We start from the raw sequence: 17,739 nt of genomic DNA on the forward strand, positions 1-17,739 counted from the left end.
GTATGAAGGCATTGTGTATTGGGGGGCACTGTGTATGAAGGGTACTGTGTTTTGGGGGGCACTGTGTATTGGGGTTCTGTGTATTGGGGGTACTGTGTATTGGGGTACTGTGTATGAAGCCATTGTGTATTGGGGGCACTGTGTATTGGGGGGCACTGTGTATGAAAGGTACTGTGTATTGGGGGGGCACTGTGTATGAAAGGTACTGTGTATTGGGGGCACTGTGTATGAAGGGTACTGTGTATTGGGGGTACTGTGTATGAAGGGTACTGTGTATTGGGGGACACTGTGTATGAAGGGCATTGTGTATTGGGGCACTGTGTATTGGGGGGCACTGTGTATGCAGGGTACTGTGTATGAAGGGCATTGTGTATTGAGGGGCACTGTGTATTGGGGGGAACTGTGTATTGGGGGGCACTGTGTATTGGGGTACTGTGGTATGAAGGGCATTGTGGGTTATGGGGGGCACTGTTGTATTGCAGGTTTACTAGTGTTTGGGGGCACTGTGTATTGGGAGTTCCTGTGTATTTGGTGTGGCACTGTGTATTGGGGGCACTGGTGGTATGGGGGGCCTGTGTATGCGGGGGTACTGTGTATGAAGGGCATTGTGTATTGAGGGGCACTGTGTATTGGGGGGAACTTGTGTATGAAGGGTACTGTGTATTGGGGGTACTGTTGATAAGGGTAATGTGTATTGGGGGGCAACTGTGTATTGAGGGGCACTGTGTATGAAGGGGTACTGTGTATTGGGGGAACTGTGTATGAAGGGTAATGTGTATTGGGGGGCCTTGGTTTTGGGGCACTGTGTATTGGGGGGTACTGTGTATTGGGGCACTGGTGTTGGGGGTACTGTGTATGAAGGGCATTGTGTATTGAGGGCCACTGTGTATTGGGGGGGTACTGTGTATGAAGGGTACTGTGTATTGGGGGTACTGTGTATTGGGGTTACTGTGTATGAAGGCATTGTGTATTGGGGGCACTGTGTATGAAGGGTACTGTGTTTTGGGGGCACTGTGTATTGGGGTTCTGTGTATTGGGGGTACTGTGTATTGGGGTACTGTGTATTGGGGGTACTGTGTATGAAGGCATTGTGTATTGGGGGGCACTGTGTATGAAGGGTACTGTGTTTTGGGGGGCACTGTGTATTGGGGTTCTGTGTATTGGGGGGTACTGTGTATTGGGGGGGCACTGTGTATGAAAGGTACTGTGTATTGGGGGGGCACTGTGTATGAAAGGTACTGTGTATTGGGGGCACTGTGTATGAAGGGTACTGTGTATTGGGGGTACTGTGTATGAAGGGTACTGTGTATTGGGGGACACTGTGTATGAAGGGCATTGTGTATTGGGGCACTGTGTATTGGGGGGCACTGTGTATGCAGGGTACTGTGTATGAAGGGCATTGTGTATTGAGGGGCACTGTGTATTGGGGGGAACTGTGTATTGGGGGGAACTGTGTATTGGGGTACTGTGTATGAAGGCATTGTGGTTATGGGGGGCACTGTGTATGAAGGTTACTGTGTTTGGGGGGCACTGTGTATTGGAGTTCTGTGTATTGGGGGTACTGTGTATTGGGGGCACTGTGTATGAAGGGTACTGTGTATGGGGGCACTGTGTATGAAGGGTACTATGTATTGGGGGGCACTGTGTATTGGGGCACTGTGTATGGGGGGCACTGTGTATGCGGGTACTGTGTATGAAGGCATGTGTATTGAGGGGCACTGTGTATTGGGGGGAACTGTGTATGAAGGGTACTGTGTATTGGGGTACTGTGTATGAAGGGTAATGTGTATTGGGGGGCACTGTGTATTGAGGGGCACTGTGTATGAAGGGTACTGTGTATTGGGGAACTGTGTATGAAGGGTAATGTGTATTGGGGGGCACTGTGTTTTGGGGCACTGTGTATTGGGGGGTACTGTGTATTGGGGCACTGTGTTTGGGGGGTACTGTGTATGAAGGGCATTGTGTATTGAGGGGCACTGTGTATTGGGGGTACTGTGTATGAAGGGTACTGTGTATTGGGGGGCACTGTGTATGAAGGGTACTGTGTATTGGGGGACACTGTGTATTGGGGGGCACTGTGTATTGGAGCACTGTGTATGAAGGTACTGTGTATTGGGGCACTGTGTATGAAGGGTATTGTGTATTGAGGGGCACTGTGTATTGGGGGAAACTGTGTATGAAGGGTACTGTGTATGAAGGGTAATGTGTATTGGGGGACACTGTATGAAGGGCATTGTGTATTGGGGGGTACTGTGTATGAAGGGTACTGTGTATTGGGGGTACTGTGTATGAAGGGTACTGTGTATTGGGGGACACTGTGTATGAAGGGCATTGTGTATTGGGGCACTGTGTATTGGGGGGCACTGTGTATGGGGGGCACTGTGTATACAGGGTACTGTGTATGAAGGGCATTGTGTATTGAGGGGCACTGTGTATTGGGGGGAACTGTGTATGAAGGGGTACTGTGTATTGGGGGTACTGTGTATGAAGGGTACTGTGTATTGGGGGGCACTGTGTATTGAGGGGCACTTGTGTATGAAGGGTACTGTGTATTGGGGGGAACTGTGTATGAAGGGCACTGTGTATTGGGGCACTGTGTATTGAGGGGCACTGTGTATTGGGGCACTGTGTTTGGGGGGTACTGTGTATGAACGGCATTGTGTATTGAGGGGCACTGTGTATTGGGGGTACTGTGTATGAAGGGTACTGTGTATTGGGGGACACTGTGTATTGGGGGGCACTGTGTATTGGGAGCACTGTGTATGAAGGGTACTGTGTATTGGGGCACTGTGTATGAAGGGTATTGTGTATTGAGGGGCACTGTGTATGAAGGGTACTGTGTATGAAGGGTACTGTGTATTGGGGGGCACTGTGTATTGGGGGAACTGTGTATGAAGGGTACTGTGTATTGGGGGGCACTGTGTATGAAGTGTACTGTGTATTGGGGGGCACTGTGTATGAAGTGTACTGTGTATTGGGGGGCACTGTGTATGAAGGGTACTGTGTACTGGGGGGCATTGTGTATTGGGGCACTGTATTGGGGGCCACAGTGTATGAAGGGTGCTCTGTATTGGGGGGCACTGTGTATGAAGGGCACTGTGTATTGGGGGTACTGTGTATGAAGGGTACTGTGTATTGGGGGCACTGTGTATGGGGGGGTACTGTCTATTGGGTCATTGGGGGCACTGTGTATGGGGGGGCAAATCTGGTACATAGTTATAACTCACTTATAACTGACTGCCTTCTCTCTATATTTGTATTTTATATGTAGGAGTTGCTATATTGTTTTCCTTAGGTCGTACAGTATGAGGGTATAGCACATTTGCGTCTGATCTCACCATTTCAACTATATAAAAGGAGTATTTTTGTCCCTCTTTTCATTTTTCCAATGTTGGGAGGTATGTTATGTGTAACTGTCACTGTGTCTGTCTGTCCCTTTCCCTTCCCTGCACTGCTGGTTCTGACTCCTGATACAACTCCCCAATATCCATTCATCCCTCATTCTCACTGGGTTTATAGTTATGTGTAACTGTCACTGTGTCTGTCCCTTTCCCTTCCCTGCACTGCTGGTTCTGACTCCTGATACAACTCCCCAATATCCATTCATTCCTCATTCTCACTGGGTTTATAGTTATGTGTAACTGTCACTGTGTCTGTCTGTCCCTTTCCCTTCTCTGCACTGCTGGTTCTGACTCCTGATACAACTCCCCAATATCCATTCATCCCTCATTCTCACTGGGTTTATAGTTATGTGTAACTGTCACTGTGTCTGTCCCTTTCCCTTCCCTGCACTGCTGGTTCTGACTCCTGATACAACTCCCCAATATCCATTCATTCCTCATTCTCACTGGGTTTATAGTTATGTGTAACTGTCACTTTGTCTGTCTGTCCCTTTCCCTTCCCTGCACTGCTGGTTCTGACTCCTGATACAACTCCCCAATATCCATTCATTCCTCATTCTCACTGGGTTTATAGTTATGTGTAACTGTCACTGTGTCTGTCCCTTTCCCTTCTCTGCACTGCTGGTTCTGACTCCTGATACAACTCCCCAATATCCATACATCCCTCATTCTCACTGGGTTTATAGTTATGTGTAACTGTCACTGTGTCTGTCCCTTTCCCTTCTCTGCACTGCTGGTTCTGACTCCTGATACAACTCCCCAATATCCATTCATTCCTCATTCTCACTGGGTTTATAGTTATGTGTAACTGTCACTGTGTCTGTCTGTCCCTTTCCCTTCCCTGCACTGCTGGTTCTGACTCCTGATACAACTCCCCAATATCCATTCATCCCTCATTCTCACTGGGTTTATAGTTATGTGTAACTGTCACTGTGTCTGTCTGTCCCTTTCCCTTCTCTGCACTGCTGGTTCTGACTCCTGATACAACTCCCCAATATCCATTCATCCCTCATTCTCACTGGGTTTATAGTTATGTGTAACTGTCACTGTGTCTGTCTCTTTCCCTTCTCTGCACTGCTGGTTCTGACTCCTGATACAACTCCCCAATATCCATTCATTCCTCATTCTCACTGGGTTTATAGTTATGTGTAACTGTCACTGTGTCTGTCTGTCCCTTTCCCTTCCCTGCACTGCTGGTTCTGACTCCTGATACAACTCCCCAATATCCATTCATTCCTCATTCTCACTGGGTTTATAGTTATGTGTAACTGTCACTTTGTCTGTCTGTCCCTTTCCCTTCCCTGCACTGCTGGTTCTGACTCCTGATACAACTCCCCAATATCCATTCATTCCTCATTCTCACTGGGTTTATAGTTATGTGTAACTGTCACTGTGTCTGTCCCTTTCCCTTCTCTGCACTGCTGGTTCTGACTCCTGATACAACTCCCCAATATCCATTCATCCCTCATTCTCACTGGGTTTATAGTTATGTGTAACTGTCACTGTGTCTGTCCCTTTCCCTTCTCTGCACTGCTGGTTCTGACTCCTGATACAACTCCCCAATATCCATTCATTCCTCATTCTCACTGGTTTATAGTTATGTGTAACTGTCACTGTGTCTGTCCCTTTCCCTTCCCTGCACTGCTGGTTTTGACTCCTGATACAACTCCCCAATATCCATTCATTCCTCATTCTCACTGGTTTATAGTTATGTGTAACTGTCACTTTGTCTGTCTGTCCCTTTCCCTTCCCTGCACTGCTGGTTCTGACTCCTGATACAACTCCCCAATATCCATTCATTCCTCATTCTCACTGGGTTTATAGTTATGTGTAACTGTCCACTGTGTCTGTCCCTTTCCCTTCCCTGCACTGCTGGTTCTGACTCCTGATACAACTCCCCAATATCCATTCATTCCTCATTCTCACTGGGTTTATAGTTATGTGTAACTGTCACTGTGTCTGTCCCTTTCCCTTCTCTGCACTGCTGGTTCTGACTCCTGATACAACTCCCCAATATCCATTCATCCCTCATTCTCACTGGGTTTATAGTTATGTGTAACTGTCACTGTGTCTGTCCCTTTCCCTTCTCTGCACTGATCTCACCATTTCAACTATATAAAAGGAGTATTTTTGTCCCTCTTTTCATTTTTCCAATGTTGGGAGGTATGTTATGTGTAACTGTCACTGTGTCTGTCTGTCCCTTTCCCTTCCCTGCACTGCTGGTTCTGACTCCTGATACAACTCCCCAATATCCATTCATCCCTCATTCTCACTGGGTTTATAGTTATGTGTAACTGTCACTGTGTCTGTCCCTTTCCCTTCCCTGCACTGCTGGTTCTGACTCCTGATACAACTCCCCAATATCCATTCATTCCTCATTCTCACTGGGTTTATAGTTATGTGTAACTGTCACTGTGTCTGTCTGTCCCTTTCCCTTCTCTGCACTGCTGGTTCTGACTCCTGATACAACTCCCCAATATCCATTCATCCCTCATTCTCACTGGGTTTATAGTTATGTGTAACTGTCACTGTGTCTGTCCCTTTCCCTTCCCTGCACTGCTGGTTCTGACTCCTGATACAACTCCCCAATATCCATTCATTCCTCATTCTCACTGGGTTTATAGTTATGTGTAACTGTCACTTTGTCTGTCTGTCCCTTTCCCTTCCCTGCACTGCTGGTTCTGACTCCTGATACAACTCCCCAATATCCATTCATTCCTCATTCTCACTGGGTTTATAGTTATGTGTAACTGTCACTGTGTCTGTCCCTTTCCCTTCTCTGCACTGCTGGTTCTGACTCCTGATACAACTCCCCAATATCCATTCATTCCTCATTCTCACTGGGTTTATAGTTATGTGTAACTGTCACTGTGTCTGTCCCTTTCCCTTCCCTGCACTGCTGGTTCTGACTCCTGATACAACTCCCCAATATCCATTCATTCCTCATTCTCACTGGGTTTATAGTTATGTGTAACTGTCACTTTGTCTGTCTGTCCCTTTCCCTTCCCTGCACTGCTGGTTCTGACTCCTGATACAACTCCCCAATATCCATTCATTCCTCATTCTCACTGGGTTTATAGTTATGTGTAACTGTCACTGTGTCTGTCCCTTTCCCTTCCCTTCACTGCTAGTTCTGACTCCTGATACAACTCCCCAATATCCATTCATTCCTCATTCTCACTGGGTTTATAGTTATGTGTAACTGTCACTGTGTCTGTCCCTTTCTCTTCTCTGCACTGCTGGGAATTTGATATTAGATATATATATATATATATACACTGATTAACTAACGACGTAAATGACATACATGCAAGACTATATATCACAACTATACATTACCAGCAACTGTGACTGAAGAAGAACGGATAGACTTGTGATCAGCAAATAGCCCCCAAAAGAATATCTAGCTATATGGGCTTACATACTATTATATACTGTTCATAAATAGGGCAATTCTTATCACTTTCTATAATTGCATTAAACACAGGCCTCTCTATACATCACTGTAGTAAATATGCCTTTCAAATAAAGGGTAACTAATCCTCTCTGTTCAGTTTTTTTTCTATAAAAGAGCAACTAAGACTCGGCTTATAAGCATAAGTTTTCTGTACAAAGCTCTCTAACCCCATGCACCGATTGGGCATGCCCTTGCAGTGCTCAGTTCCCAGTAAATATATGGTTTAAGAAGGGTGTTTATATGACTAACCTAAATGTTTGTAGCCTTAGGTAAAGAAACATCATTTACTGCCCCTTTAGAGTTTTGGAGCTACTGCCTGTAGCTTCCTTGTAGGTCTGTGACAGGTCACAGTTACTTACCAACATGTGTGAAATACTATGTTATATGTACATGTTTAGTAATTTAGGTGTGGTTATATGATAAGTAAAATAATATTAACCGAATCCTAAATATCCTAAATATTTTTTTTGCAGAGGACAATGACACCAATAAGAGTATTATTTGAATGAGTTTTAACATCAGGAAGTTTGCCTCCCGACAAATCAGGGTGAGTCTGAATATAAAGTTGACTTGGTATATGGACGGCCAGACAGAAACTGCAGTGAGAGATGAGGGTCTCAAGTCAAGGGCCTTCCCCTGCGCAGCCTTAAGCCTTTTGCTCTACACTGTCATGTAACACAGACTGCAGGGTTTATTTTATGATCCTTTTCCCAGTGCAGCATAAAAGCTTTACCCAGTGGAGCCCTAAGCAGGCCTGTACCCTCAACTATATCATGGGAAACATCATATATTTATATGGTAGAATTCCTATAAAACTCTATTCGGTTCATACACTGCCCCTGTGCAAGTTTTGCTGCTCGTGCAACAGTATTGCCATTCCCCTGCCTGCTCATGGCTCAGGCTTCATCCCCGTGCAAGTGGTGCGAGTGTACAAGGACAGCACAGGGGAAGGGGAAAGTGAAGAGGGAAGAACAGCTAAAGCGAAGCTGCACAATGCTGCTGTTATATGCTGAATGTGGCCTTTATACAATGTCTGACAAACTGGAAGCCTCACTTTGTCCCCCCTTGATTTCTGCAGTGAGATTTGGGCACGTTTCCTGGCCTTGGTAACATAGGAGATGTAGCTAGTATACTGAAAGTGGGAAAAAGGAGACACACAGCATTCAAGGAGGGGTATGAAGGGAAGGAGACGGCACTCCTTGTGGATAGATACACATTTATGGACCTGTACCCCTGCTCCACAAGTGAACTGAAAGCTTTGGGATACAAGGTATGTCGGGATCAGGGTTTGTACCTGCATATAGCTATCCCGCCTTTTCTCCATTATGGGAATGATGTTAAATTCATATATTAACGTGGTGCTTAGGCTTATCTCTGGGCTCTAGTATATGTGCCAGCAGCTGCTGTCCCTTACCGCTCCCATGCCTTTATACCTAGCAGAGACACATTTATTTCTTTCTCTCCCTTCACGTTTGCTTCTCTTTTTCAAGATTCTCAGGCAACAGCAAACTGCTGCTTGATTAACTAATAAAGGAACAGATATGGCTGGTTGCTATTGGCGGCTTGCAGTATTGTCAATTAGCACAAGGAAATGTGTCTTTTCCTCACCCCTAACTTATTGCCAGTAATGTCTCATTCTTATTTCTAGGATGTACCGAGAGCCAAACTGGCAGCACTAATCCCAGACCCTGTGGTAGCTCCATCCATAGCCCCTTCGCTGAAGGATGATGTTGACCGAAAACCAGAGTATCCCAAACCTGACACGTCCCAGATGATCCCTTTCCAGCCGCGACATTTAGCTCGTAAGCCTATGTAAAGCAAACTGATTGCTTCAACCAGGAAAATCTTTTGAGCACTTTTATTTGCTGATTGTAACTAGTTGCTTCTTTTTCTACTAATCCATTCCGGGGGGTGCCGTGCCTCCATGCGCACCATGTTATCTGCCTGGGAGTGCTGCACATTGGCCCGCTGCCATTGGTCACTTTAGTAATCGCACTCCCTTTCCTTTTTATAGGGCTGCATAGAAATAACCTGCAGATATATTCCTGTGACTTAAGGAAAATGTCCTTTACTCTTAAATGTGCATGAAAACCAAAGGCGACTGCATAATTTCAAGAGCTGATAGTGTTGGCTTGCAGAACAGCCGCATGTAATAACCACTAAAAACAATGTTTTTCTGTTCTGTAGCACCTGGACTCCATCCTGTTCCTGGCGGAGTATTCCCAGTCCCTCCAGCTGCAGTGATCCTAATGAAGCTGCTTCCTACCCCTATTTGCTTCCAGGTTAGTGTGTAATTTTGCTTTTTTTTGACAATGTGGGGGTTTTTACCTTTGCTTTGACAGCCAGGAGAGGAGGAGAGGGCCGCAATAGAGATGGGCCACAGAGGATACGTTCTTCTCTAGCTATATAACTAAATATGTGTTGAGTTGAAATTACCCTTCAAGGCTTTGGCCACTGATACAGAAACCCATTAACCAGAAAGCTCTGAATTACAGAAAGCCCATCTCCCATAGACTCCATTTTAATCAAATAATTCAGAATTTTGAAACTGATTTCCGTTTTCTCTGTAGTAATAAAAAAACAGCATCTTGTAATTGATCCCAACTACAATATCACTAATCGTTATTGGAGTCAAAACAATCCTATTGGGTTTAATTAATGTTTTATTGATTTTTTTAGTAGACTTAAGGTATGGAGATCCAAATTACGGAAAGACCCCTTTTCCGGAATACCCTTGGTCTCGAGCGTTCTGGATAACGAGTCCTATACAAGGGAGGAGCTGATATCTGTGCAGTTACCATTCAAGGGGAGGGCAGATTTGAACCTTGAGCCAATTATCGGATAACACTGGAGGGAACCTTTATTTTGGACACCACTATCTTTGCCCAATGGGGTTTCATAAACCTTCCTGTCTGACTTAGCCCATATTAGTCAGGGATGCTATTGTTTTGGCCCCTTACATGGTCCAATCTTCTTTTTCATCTGATTCCCCCCATCATTTACCTAGGATTTATGCTCCTATGACAAAAATGTTCTATATCAATCATTTTGCTCATTCAACATAACTGCCCCATTGGCTAGTGCTAAGTATAAGACGTCCCTAAGTTGCTAAGTGAGTTGTTCCTCTCAGAATAAGTAAAGGGGGTATAAGGCCAAATAGAAATTTCAGCTTTGCATTAGCAGTCACTGCTCAATACAAAACAATCCAAGTGCTTGGAAGAGGGTTTAGGAAGTTTTCTCGATTTTTATTGAACTTTAGACCCTCTGAAAAAAATACAGAGGCATCGAGCCAGTGGGGTAACTATAGAACAGGGGTCCTCAAACTTCTTAAGCAAGGGGCAACTCCATGGTCCCTCAGACTGTTGGGGGCAAACTATGGCCCACTCCTGCATTCTCTCTCTTCCAGCTCCCCCCTCCCGCTACCCGCTGCGTCCTCTCTCTTCCACAGACCACTCCCCACCCCCCCCCCCCACTGCCCCCGCGCTCCCTCTCGCTGCCCACTGAGTCCTCCCTCTTCCAGCTCCCTCCGCTCCGTCTGTCTTCCCAGCTCCCCCTCCCACTCAACGATGAGTCCTCTCTCTGCCAGCACCATCTGTCCTCCCTCTCAGCTCCCCTGTCCCACTCCCCGCTGAGTCCTCTCTCTCCGCTGCCAGGGGTGAGGACGCAGCAGGGGGCCGGGTAAATTAACCAGCCCATAGTTTGAGGATCCCTGCTATAGAGGATGCAGACCCCATGCATGTGGGGGGGCCTGTGGGATAGGGGTCTGTTTTCTCTATAGTTGTTAGAAATCCCCCATCCCCAGCCAGCATGAGCGTGGGGGGATAGAGGGCCGGGCAGGGGCTGCTGTGTGCGTGCCGGACCCCTCTGAGGAGCATTTTGCAGCCCTGTTGTTGTTACACCACTAGCACAAATTGCCCCACATAGAATGCCCGGCACTTAAGGCTAATGGCATGTGGGGAGATTTGTCATCCAGGGTTAAATCTGGGCTACTGGGGCAACAAATCCACCCCAGACTGTTTCCCATCGACAATAAAGTAACCCACTAGTGGGAAACCACACGCAGCATTTTGTTTACAAGGAAACTGCGGGCGACTTTGGAAAAGCAAGACCCACGTATGCTTTCCCACCAGCAATTTACTTTATTAAGATTTGGGTGATTTCTGAGCTCACATTTTAAGAATATGCATTTACCAAAACATTAACCATATCCCAATTTTTGCATAAAGGGGACAGTTCACCTTTAAGTTACCTATTACTATGTTACAGAGAGAAAGAGATCCCTCCTTTCCCTATTTGCACTATTATATCCACACTCGTCCACTGCCACCAAATTAAAATTCTCATTAAAAAGAAACCCTTATTTTTGTAGTTTGTTTCTCTTTTTATAAAACTTTTATTATAACAATATTTTTTACATTTTCTCAAGCAAAATATAATATACATGTACAGTACATATACATCCAAAAATATCAGGCAGATAAGTGTTTGAGAGTTGTCACTGGAACTCCTCTCTGAACACAACTGGTTCATAGCATTAAGTAGATGCATTTTGGCTCCAGATGTTCCCAACCCTTTCCATCCCTTCCCTTTTCTTTTGGGAACATATCGAAGGAGCCAAGTTTCAGGTTGGTAACAGATCCTGCCTGGGGTAGATTCCTTTTTGGCGCTTATACGTTCTTCATTGGATCTGTTAATATTCTATCATAGAAATTCCTTTGGGCAGATTGTTGGCCTTAGTCTCTAATAACTCGTCTTATGCAGTTGTTTTGCACCTAAGGGAAGAATGTTATAATATTAGCTACGGAGCAGATCTTTGGTTTAACAAAGTCAATTCTAGGAAACTACAAATGAATGTGAGATAATAGGTGTAATTTCAGCTAGCCATTTAGCATATCTCCACATTTATGTAGTAATTACCCCTAGTAATTAAACACCTACACCTGGATATTAAAATGCCCTAAAAGCACCCTGAGGGGCAGATTTATTAGCATTTGAATTTTTTAAATCCCCCAAAAACCTGAAATCTCAAATGTGGCCATCATCACAGCCACTTGGCCGTTATTTCCCCTTGAGCTTCCTTGTTAAAAGAGCCTGATTGAAAATCCTAAGGGATTTTCTTATTACATTTGTTGCAGATTTAGTTCTTTTCAACTTACGCCATAGTCTTCCTCTGATTCATCAGAACCATAAACTTCTTCTTCATAAACTTCTTCATAAACTTCTTCATAAATTTCTTCATAAACAAGTTCTTCATCAGATTCCTCCTTGTTAAGAGAAAAAGACAAATACAATTACACAAAAACACATTTTACATTCAAAGGCAATCAATATCGGGATTTTCTTATTATATTTGTTGCAGATTTAGTTCTTTTCCACTTACGTCATAATCGACCTCTTCCTCTAATTCATAAGAACCATAAAATTCTTCATACAGTTCTACTTCCTCAGGTTCCTCCTTGTCAAGAGAAAAAGACAAAAACAATTACACAAAAACACATTTTACATTCAAAGGCAATCATTATCGGGATTTTCTTATTATATTTGTTGCAGATTTAGTTCTTTTCCACTTACGTCATAATCTAGCTCTTCCTCTAATTCATAAGAACCATAAACTTCTTCATACAGTTCTTCATAAACTTCTTCATAAATTTCTTCATAAAGAAGTTCTTCTTCATCAGATTCCTCCTTGGTAAGAGAAAAAGACAAAAACAATTACACAAAAACACATTTTACGCTCAAAGTCAATCAATATCGGGATTTTCTTATTATATTTGTTGCTGATTTAGTTCTTTTCCACTTACGTCATAATCTTCCTCTTCCTCTGATTCATTAGAACCAAAAAATCTTTTAAGTTCTTCATCAGGTTCCTCCTTTTTAAGAGAAAAAGACAAATACAATTACACAAAAACACATTTTACATTCAAAGTCAATCAATATCGTGATTTTCTTAATATATTTGTTGCAGATTTAGTTCTTTTCCACTTACGTCATAATCTACTTCTTCCTCTGATTCATTAGAACCATGAAATTCTTCAGGTTCTTCATCAGATTCCTCCTTGTTAAGAGAAAAAGACAAATACAATTACACAAAAACACATTTTACATTCAAAGTCAATCAATATCGGGATTTTCTTATTATATTTGTTGCTGGTTTAGTTCTTTTCCACTTACGTCATAATCTTCCTCTTCCTCTGATTCATTAGAACCATGAAATTCTTCAGGTTCTTCATCAAAGATGTAAGTTTGTTGTCTGTTCTGCTCTGGGGGTTCCTGCGTAAGAGACAGAGATATCAGGCCTCACCCCTCTATACGGTATTTAACGTATCTTTCATGATACAAAAACAAGCAACTTTAGTTCATATTTTTATCAGTTTTATATTATGTATTTCTTGCGACTTACTTGAGCGACAACATTACTAGTAGGATGAACTGGTTCCTGGTTCAGGAAAAAAAGAGAATAATGAGATCAGGGAGATCAACTCGGCTCTTTGCTGGAAAAGCTAAAACCTATTTCTTGTGACCTTATGGGTTTGGCAGTTGCGATAGATAGATAGATAGATAGATAGATAGATAGATAGATAACTTTGTTAGGAGATCAATAAATGTGAATTTGGAAAAGTCAGATGGCTCAGGTGAATACTCCTATTTAGCCAAAGAGAAATTATTCTTTATACAAAGGAAGGTTTTTTTAAGAACTTTTTTTTTGTCTATTTTAACTTACCTGGTGAATATCCGCGCCAGTTTCATCTTCTGTTTGTTCCTGGTTAAAGAATAAAAAAAAAGTGTGATTAACTCATTCACTACTGTAATGATGTATTTGATAAAGGGCAAAATAACCAGTTACTTTCCACTATTGCCTTTCCCACTTACTTGGAAGGTGTTATCTCCAAGCCCCACAATCTGCTCCGGGTTGTCCTGCGTAAGAGACAGAGATATCAGGCCTCTATACGGTATTTATCTTTCATAATACAAAAACAAGCAACTTTACTTCATATTTTTATCAGTTGTAAACAATTTATTTCTCGCTACTTACTTGGGAGACAACATTCCCAGTAGGTGGAACTGGTTGCTGGTTAAGAGAAAAGAGAATAATGAGATCAGGGAGATCAACTCGGCTCTTTGCTGGAAAAGCTCAAACCTATTTCTAGTGACCTTATGGGTTTGGCAGTTGCATTAATCTGTATTTAAAATGGATTATTAATTGTATGTGGCAGGGCACATGGCTAGAGCCGACTGTGTGTGCCAGTATAGGGGTGCAAAGCGGATATATATAATGTAGGGGGGCAGTACAACTATGGGAGCCTACATACACTGGCAGGTACAGGCGCAGTAGGGTAAAAGCCAATTACACATGAAAAGCTGCTTTTTCCCTTTACTGTGTATGCGCCTGTCTGTGTCCAAAGGGAAGAAGAGGAAAGAGACAGGTGGGCAGATAGATAGAGCGATGGATGATAGATAGAGAGATAGATAGAGAGATAGATGATAGATAGATAGATAGATAGAGGATAGATAGATGGATGGATGGATGGATAGAGAGAGAGATAGATAGAGAGAGGATAGATAGATGATAGATATATGATAGAGAGATAGATAGATAGATAGATAGAGGATAGATAGATAGATAGATAGATAGATAGATAGATAGATAGATAGAGGATAGACAGACAGATAGATAGAGAGATAGATAGATAGATAGATAGATAGATAGATAGAGGATAGACAGACAGATAGATAGAGAGAGAGATAGATAGATAGATAGATAGGAAAGAAGACAGAAGAGGAAAGAGATATTTGCAGCTTCTCCGTTTTGCTTACCTCGCAGATGGTTTCAGTGGGTTGATTCTGTTGTTCTTCTGGTTGAACCTGTTTCACATAAAGAAAAGAGTTTATTTAATAGAAATAAAGTATTTGATATTATACTGAAATGCAAACTGGGATGGGTACAATATATTTGCTTGGCAGTTCCCTCCTTACCAGAATAACAACTTCTTTATCTTTTATCACAATTCGTTTCTGAAAACAAAGAGAATAAAGTCGGATTATAAATGGTAACGATCGCGTTGGGAAATCGGCAACTTTTATTCGCAAACCCAAATCAGAGATATTAGAGTCAAACAAAGGCCCTTACTTTTCTAAAAAGTGGGAGGCAACAAAATACTTTACTAAGTATGCGCCTCGCCATTTTCGCTGCCATTCTTTCTGCGGAGAGAGAGAAACATCATTGGTGCAAACGGTAGTAATCCGATTGGTTGCTTTTATTTATATTTTATTATTTATATAGAGACATTAAACAGTTTGGCCCCACTTTTGAGCCTTGTACCAATAGTGTTTTAATGTCAGTTTGAAAAACAGGTGAAGCCACTGAATGAGATCTGATTGGCTGTCAGCTTTTTCTAACCGTGAATACATAGTCACCCAATGGGAACCCTGGAATGAAGCCAACAAAATTCAATAGGTGAAATCGGATTGGCTGTTGGTGGCTCCGCCCACTTTTTCTACAAATAAGACTGCAATCCCCTAGTGACCAACTGTGAAGAGTTTGGAAACCCCGGGGTTAATACTGTGAGAATGGCAGCAGGTTGGATTTCCCCATTGAAAGTCAATAGATAAAATCTGATTGGATGTTCATAGCCCTGCCCACTTTTGGGCATCCAACATATATCATCTTTTCATTCAAGCTGACCCCATGACTATGCAATTCAAGTTTGGGGGGTGCAGCTTCAAAGCTGTAAGATTGGCAGCAGTTTGAAAATCTTCCCTGTCAAAGTCAATGGGAAAATTGGGGCGTTCGGAGCGGCGCCACAAAAAGACGAGGGGCCGGATCGCTTAGAAAAACACAAGCAAACTGCTCTGCTATAAGGCGAAGAAGTGTGGGGAGTTTGGGTGTTGTACCCCTAAAGCTATAGGAGTAGTGTTTAGAAAATGGGGGGCGCTAACCAACATAATTACGTTTCCCCATAGCAACCAATCAGCAGCATTTACTGGTCACAAAGCCAAAACAATGTATTGGTTGCTATGAGTTACTGCACACAGTGCTTAGTGGCTTTTATTACATAAGGGGTAAACCTCTGAATTTAAAAAAAAAAATAATACTATTTACGAATGATAAAAGACGACCAATATAGATAAATAAAAGGAAGAAAACACGGTGTGGAATCCAATAAAATATATTAGAATTGGTAGGGTGATAAATCCCCGTAGGGAAAGGGAAACTGTATGTATAGTATATACTGTATTGTATTTATATTGGCCCCTCCCCCTGGGGATCTTACAATGGAAATGATTGGCACAGGGAACATATTTGCCCCGCCCCTGTTTATATGTATAAAGCCGGACGCGACTGGCGCATTTAATGTACAAACGTAATAGCGAATTTTTATTCACAGTGCGAATGTCATGAAAAGCTTTTTAAATATGGCTTATTCCCAAATTGCTCTCTATAATAAATATCCCCCCCACTATGTTACACTCTGTAGTAGGGAATTAAATACAGTCGCGCGGGGTGTATCCTTCCCCCACTTGTTACACTGATAAATCTGTCCCTAAACCTTTATTTCCATAATGTCCCCCCTATGTAACCGGAGCTCCACTCACCTTGCTCGCGTAAGAAAGAATGTGCCGATCCCAGGCTGCTTAGCAACAACCTCAGCTTTCTGCATTGTGACATCACAATACAGCTGCCTGCACTGTGACATCACAATGGCTCAAGCAATGCGATTACTGACAGGAGTTATGGGCACTGGGGGGCTGTAATACTGATACTAATAATGGCAGGGGGTAAGGTTATTGGGGCAGTTGATATTGATATATGGATGTATAATATAAATAACATAACAATACAAGGCATTATTGTGCTGTTTATATTGAGCTAATACAGTATGTATATGTACAGGTATAGGATCTATTATCCAGAATGCTCGGGATCTGGGGTTTTCCAGATAAGCGGTCTTTCTGTAATTGGGATCTCCTACCTAAGTCTGCTACAAAAATTATTTCAACTGTAATTAAACCCAATAGGGCTGTTCTGCCCCCAATAAGGGGTAATTATATCTTAGTTGGGATCAAGTACAGGTACTGTTTTATTATTACAGAGAAAAGGGAATCATTTAACCATTAAATAAACCCAATAGGGCTGTTCTGCCCCCAATAAGGGGTAATTATATCTTAGTTGGGATCAAGTACAGGTACTGTTTTATTATTACAGAGAAAAGGGAATCATTTAACCATTAAATAAACCCAATAGGGCTGTTCTGCCCCAATAAGGGGTAATTATATCTTAAGGAATCATTTTTAAAAATTTGAATTATTTTCTTATAATGGAGTCTATGAGAGACGGCCTGTAATTCCGAGCTCTGTTACTAGAACTCCCACAATCCCTTGCTCCAGCCCATGTGATGCCATCATTACTAGCAAGAGATACTGAGAGCCTGACTGTTATACAGAATGTACCAATACATGGGCCGGGGGGTACCAATCTGCACATAGGGGGAGTAGCAAGAATGGCAGCTCCCAAATAGAGGGGATCCCATAGAAAGCAAGGGGAGGGTTACAGGCACTTATTTGGATTTCATGGAATATAAAGGCCAATGGGTTGGGAATGATGGGGCTGCTTAACTGTATCCCCTGTGTGAGTGTCTGTATGGTACAGATTAGCTGTATGGGTTACAGCCAATCACAGTAGCCCAACTGTAATTGGCTGCGGGATCTCCTCACTAAATGGTACTAAGGTAAATGGGGCGCTGACAACCAGATGGCAAGGGACACAGACTGCAGCTCTGATAGGGGATGCTGGGACACGTAGGCCAGTGACAGTTATAGGGCTACAGGCTGCAGCTCTGATAGGGGATGCTGGGACACGTAGGTCAGTGACAGTTATAGGAC

The 17,739-nt window shown here is 43.0% G+C and overlaps 1 protein-coding gene and 2 long non-coding RNA genes across 3 annotated transcripts; 1 reads left to right on the plus strand and 2 right to left on the minus strand.

Moving 5' to 3' along the window:
• Positions 1-7,976: 7,976 nt before the first annotated feature.
• LOC105946199 (cleavage stimulation factor subunit 3-like) lies at positions 7,977-9,152 on the plus strand. Its single transcript, XM_031891073.1, has 3 exons — positions 7,977-8,128; positions 8,507-8,660; positions 9,046-9,152. Exons 1-3 carry the CDS (start codon positions 8,078-8,080, stop codon positions 9,150-9,152), a joined length of 312 nt encoding a protein of 103 aa, XP_031746933.1. The 5' UTR covers positions 7,977-8,077.
• A 3,935-nt stretch (positions 9,153-13,087) lies between these two features.
• Positions 13,088-13,762, minus strand: LOC108645276. Its single transcript, XR_004219742.1, has 4 exons — positions 13,729-13,762; positions 13,580-13,618; positions 13,259-13,294; positions 13,088-13,128 (listed from the first exon to the last, which is right to left on the minus strand). It is a non-coding gene; the product is annotated as an uncharacterized LOC108645276 (long non-coding RNA).
• Positions 13,763-14,595: 833 nt separating this feature from the next.
• On the minus strand, positions 14,596-15,293 carry LOC116406679. Its single transcript, XR_004219747.1, has 3 exons — positions 14,987-15,293; positions 14,833-14,871; positions 14,596-14,721 (listed from the first exon to the last, which is right to left on the minus strand). It is a non-coding gene; the product is annotated as an uncharacterized LOC116406679 (long non-coding RNA).
• Positions 15,294-17,739: the final 2,446 nt, after the last annotated feature.

The sequence above is a fragment of the Xenopus tropicalis genome, chromosome 8 (assembly GCF_000004195.4).
Source record: "Xenopus tropicalis strain Nigerian chromosome 8, UCB_Xtro_10.0, whole genome shotgun sequence".
NCBI classification, from domain to species: domain Eukaryota; kingdom Metazoa; phylum Chordata; class Amphibia; order Anura; family Pipidae; genus Xenopus; species Xenopus tropicalis.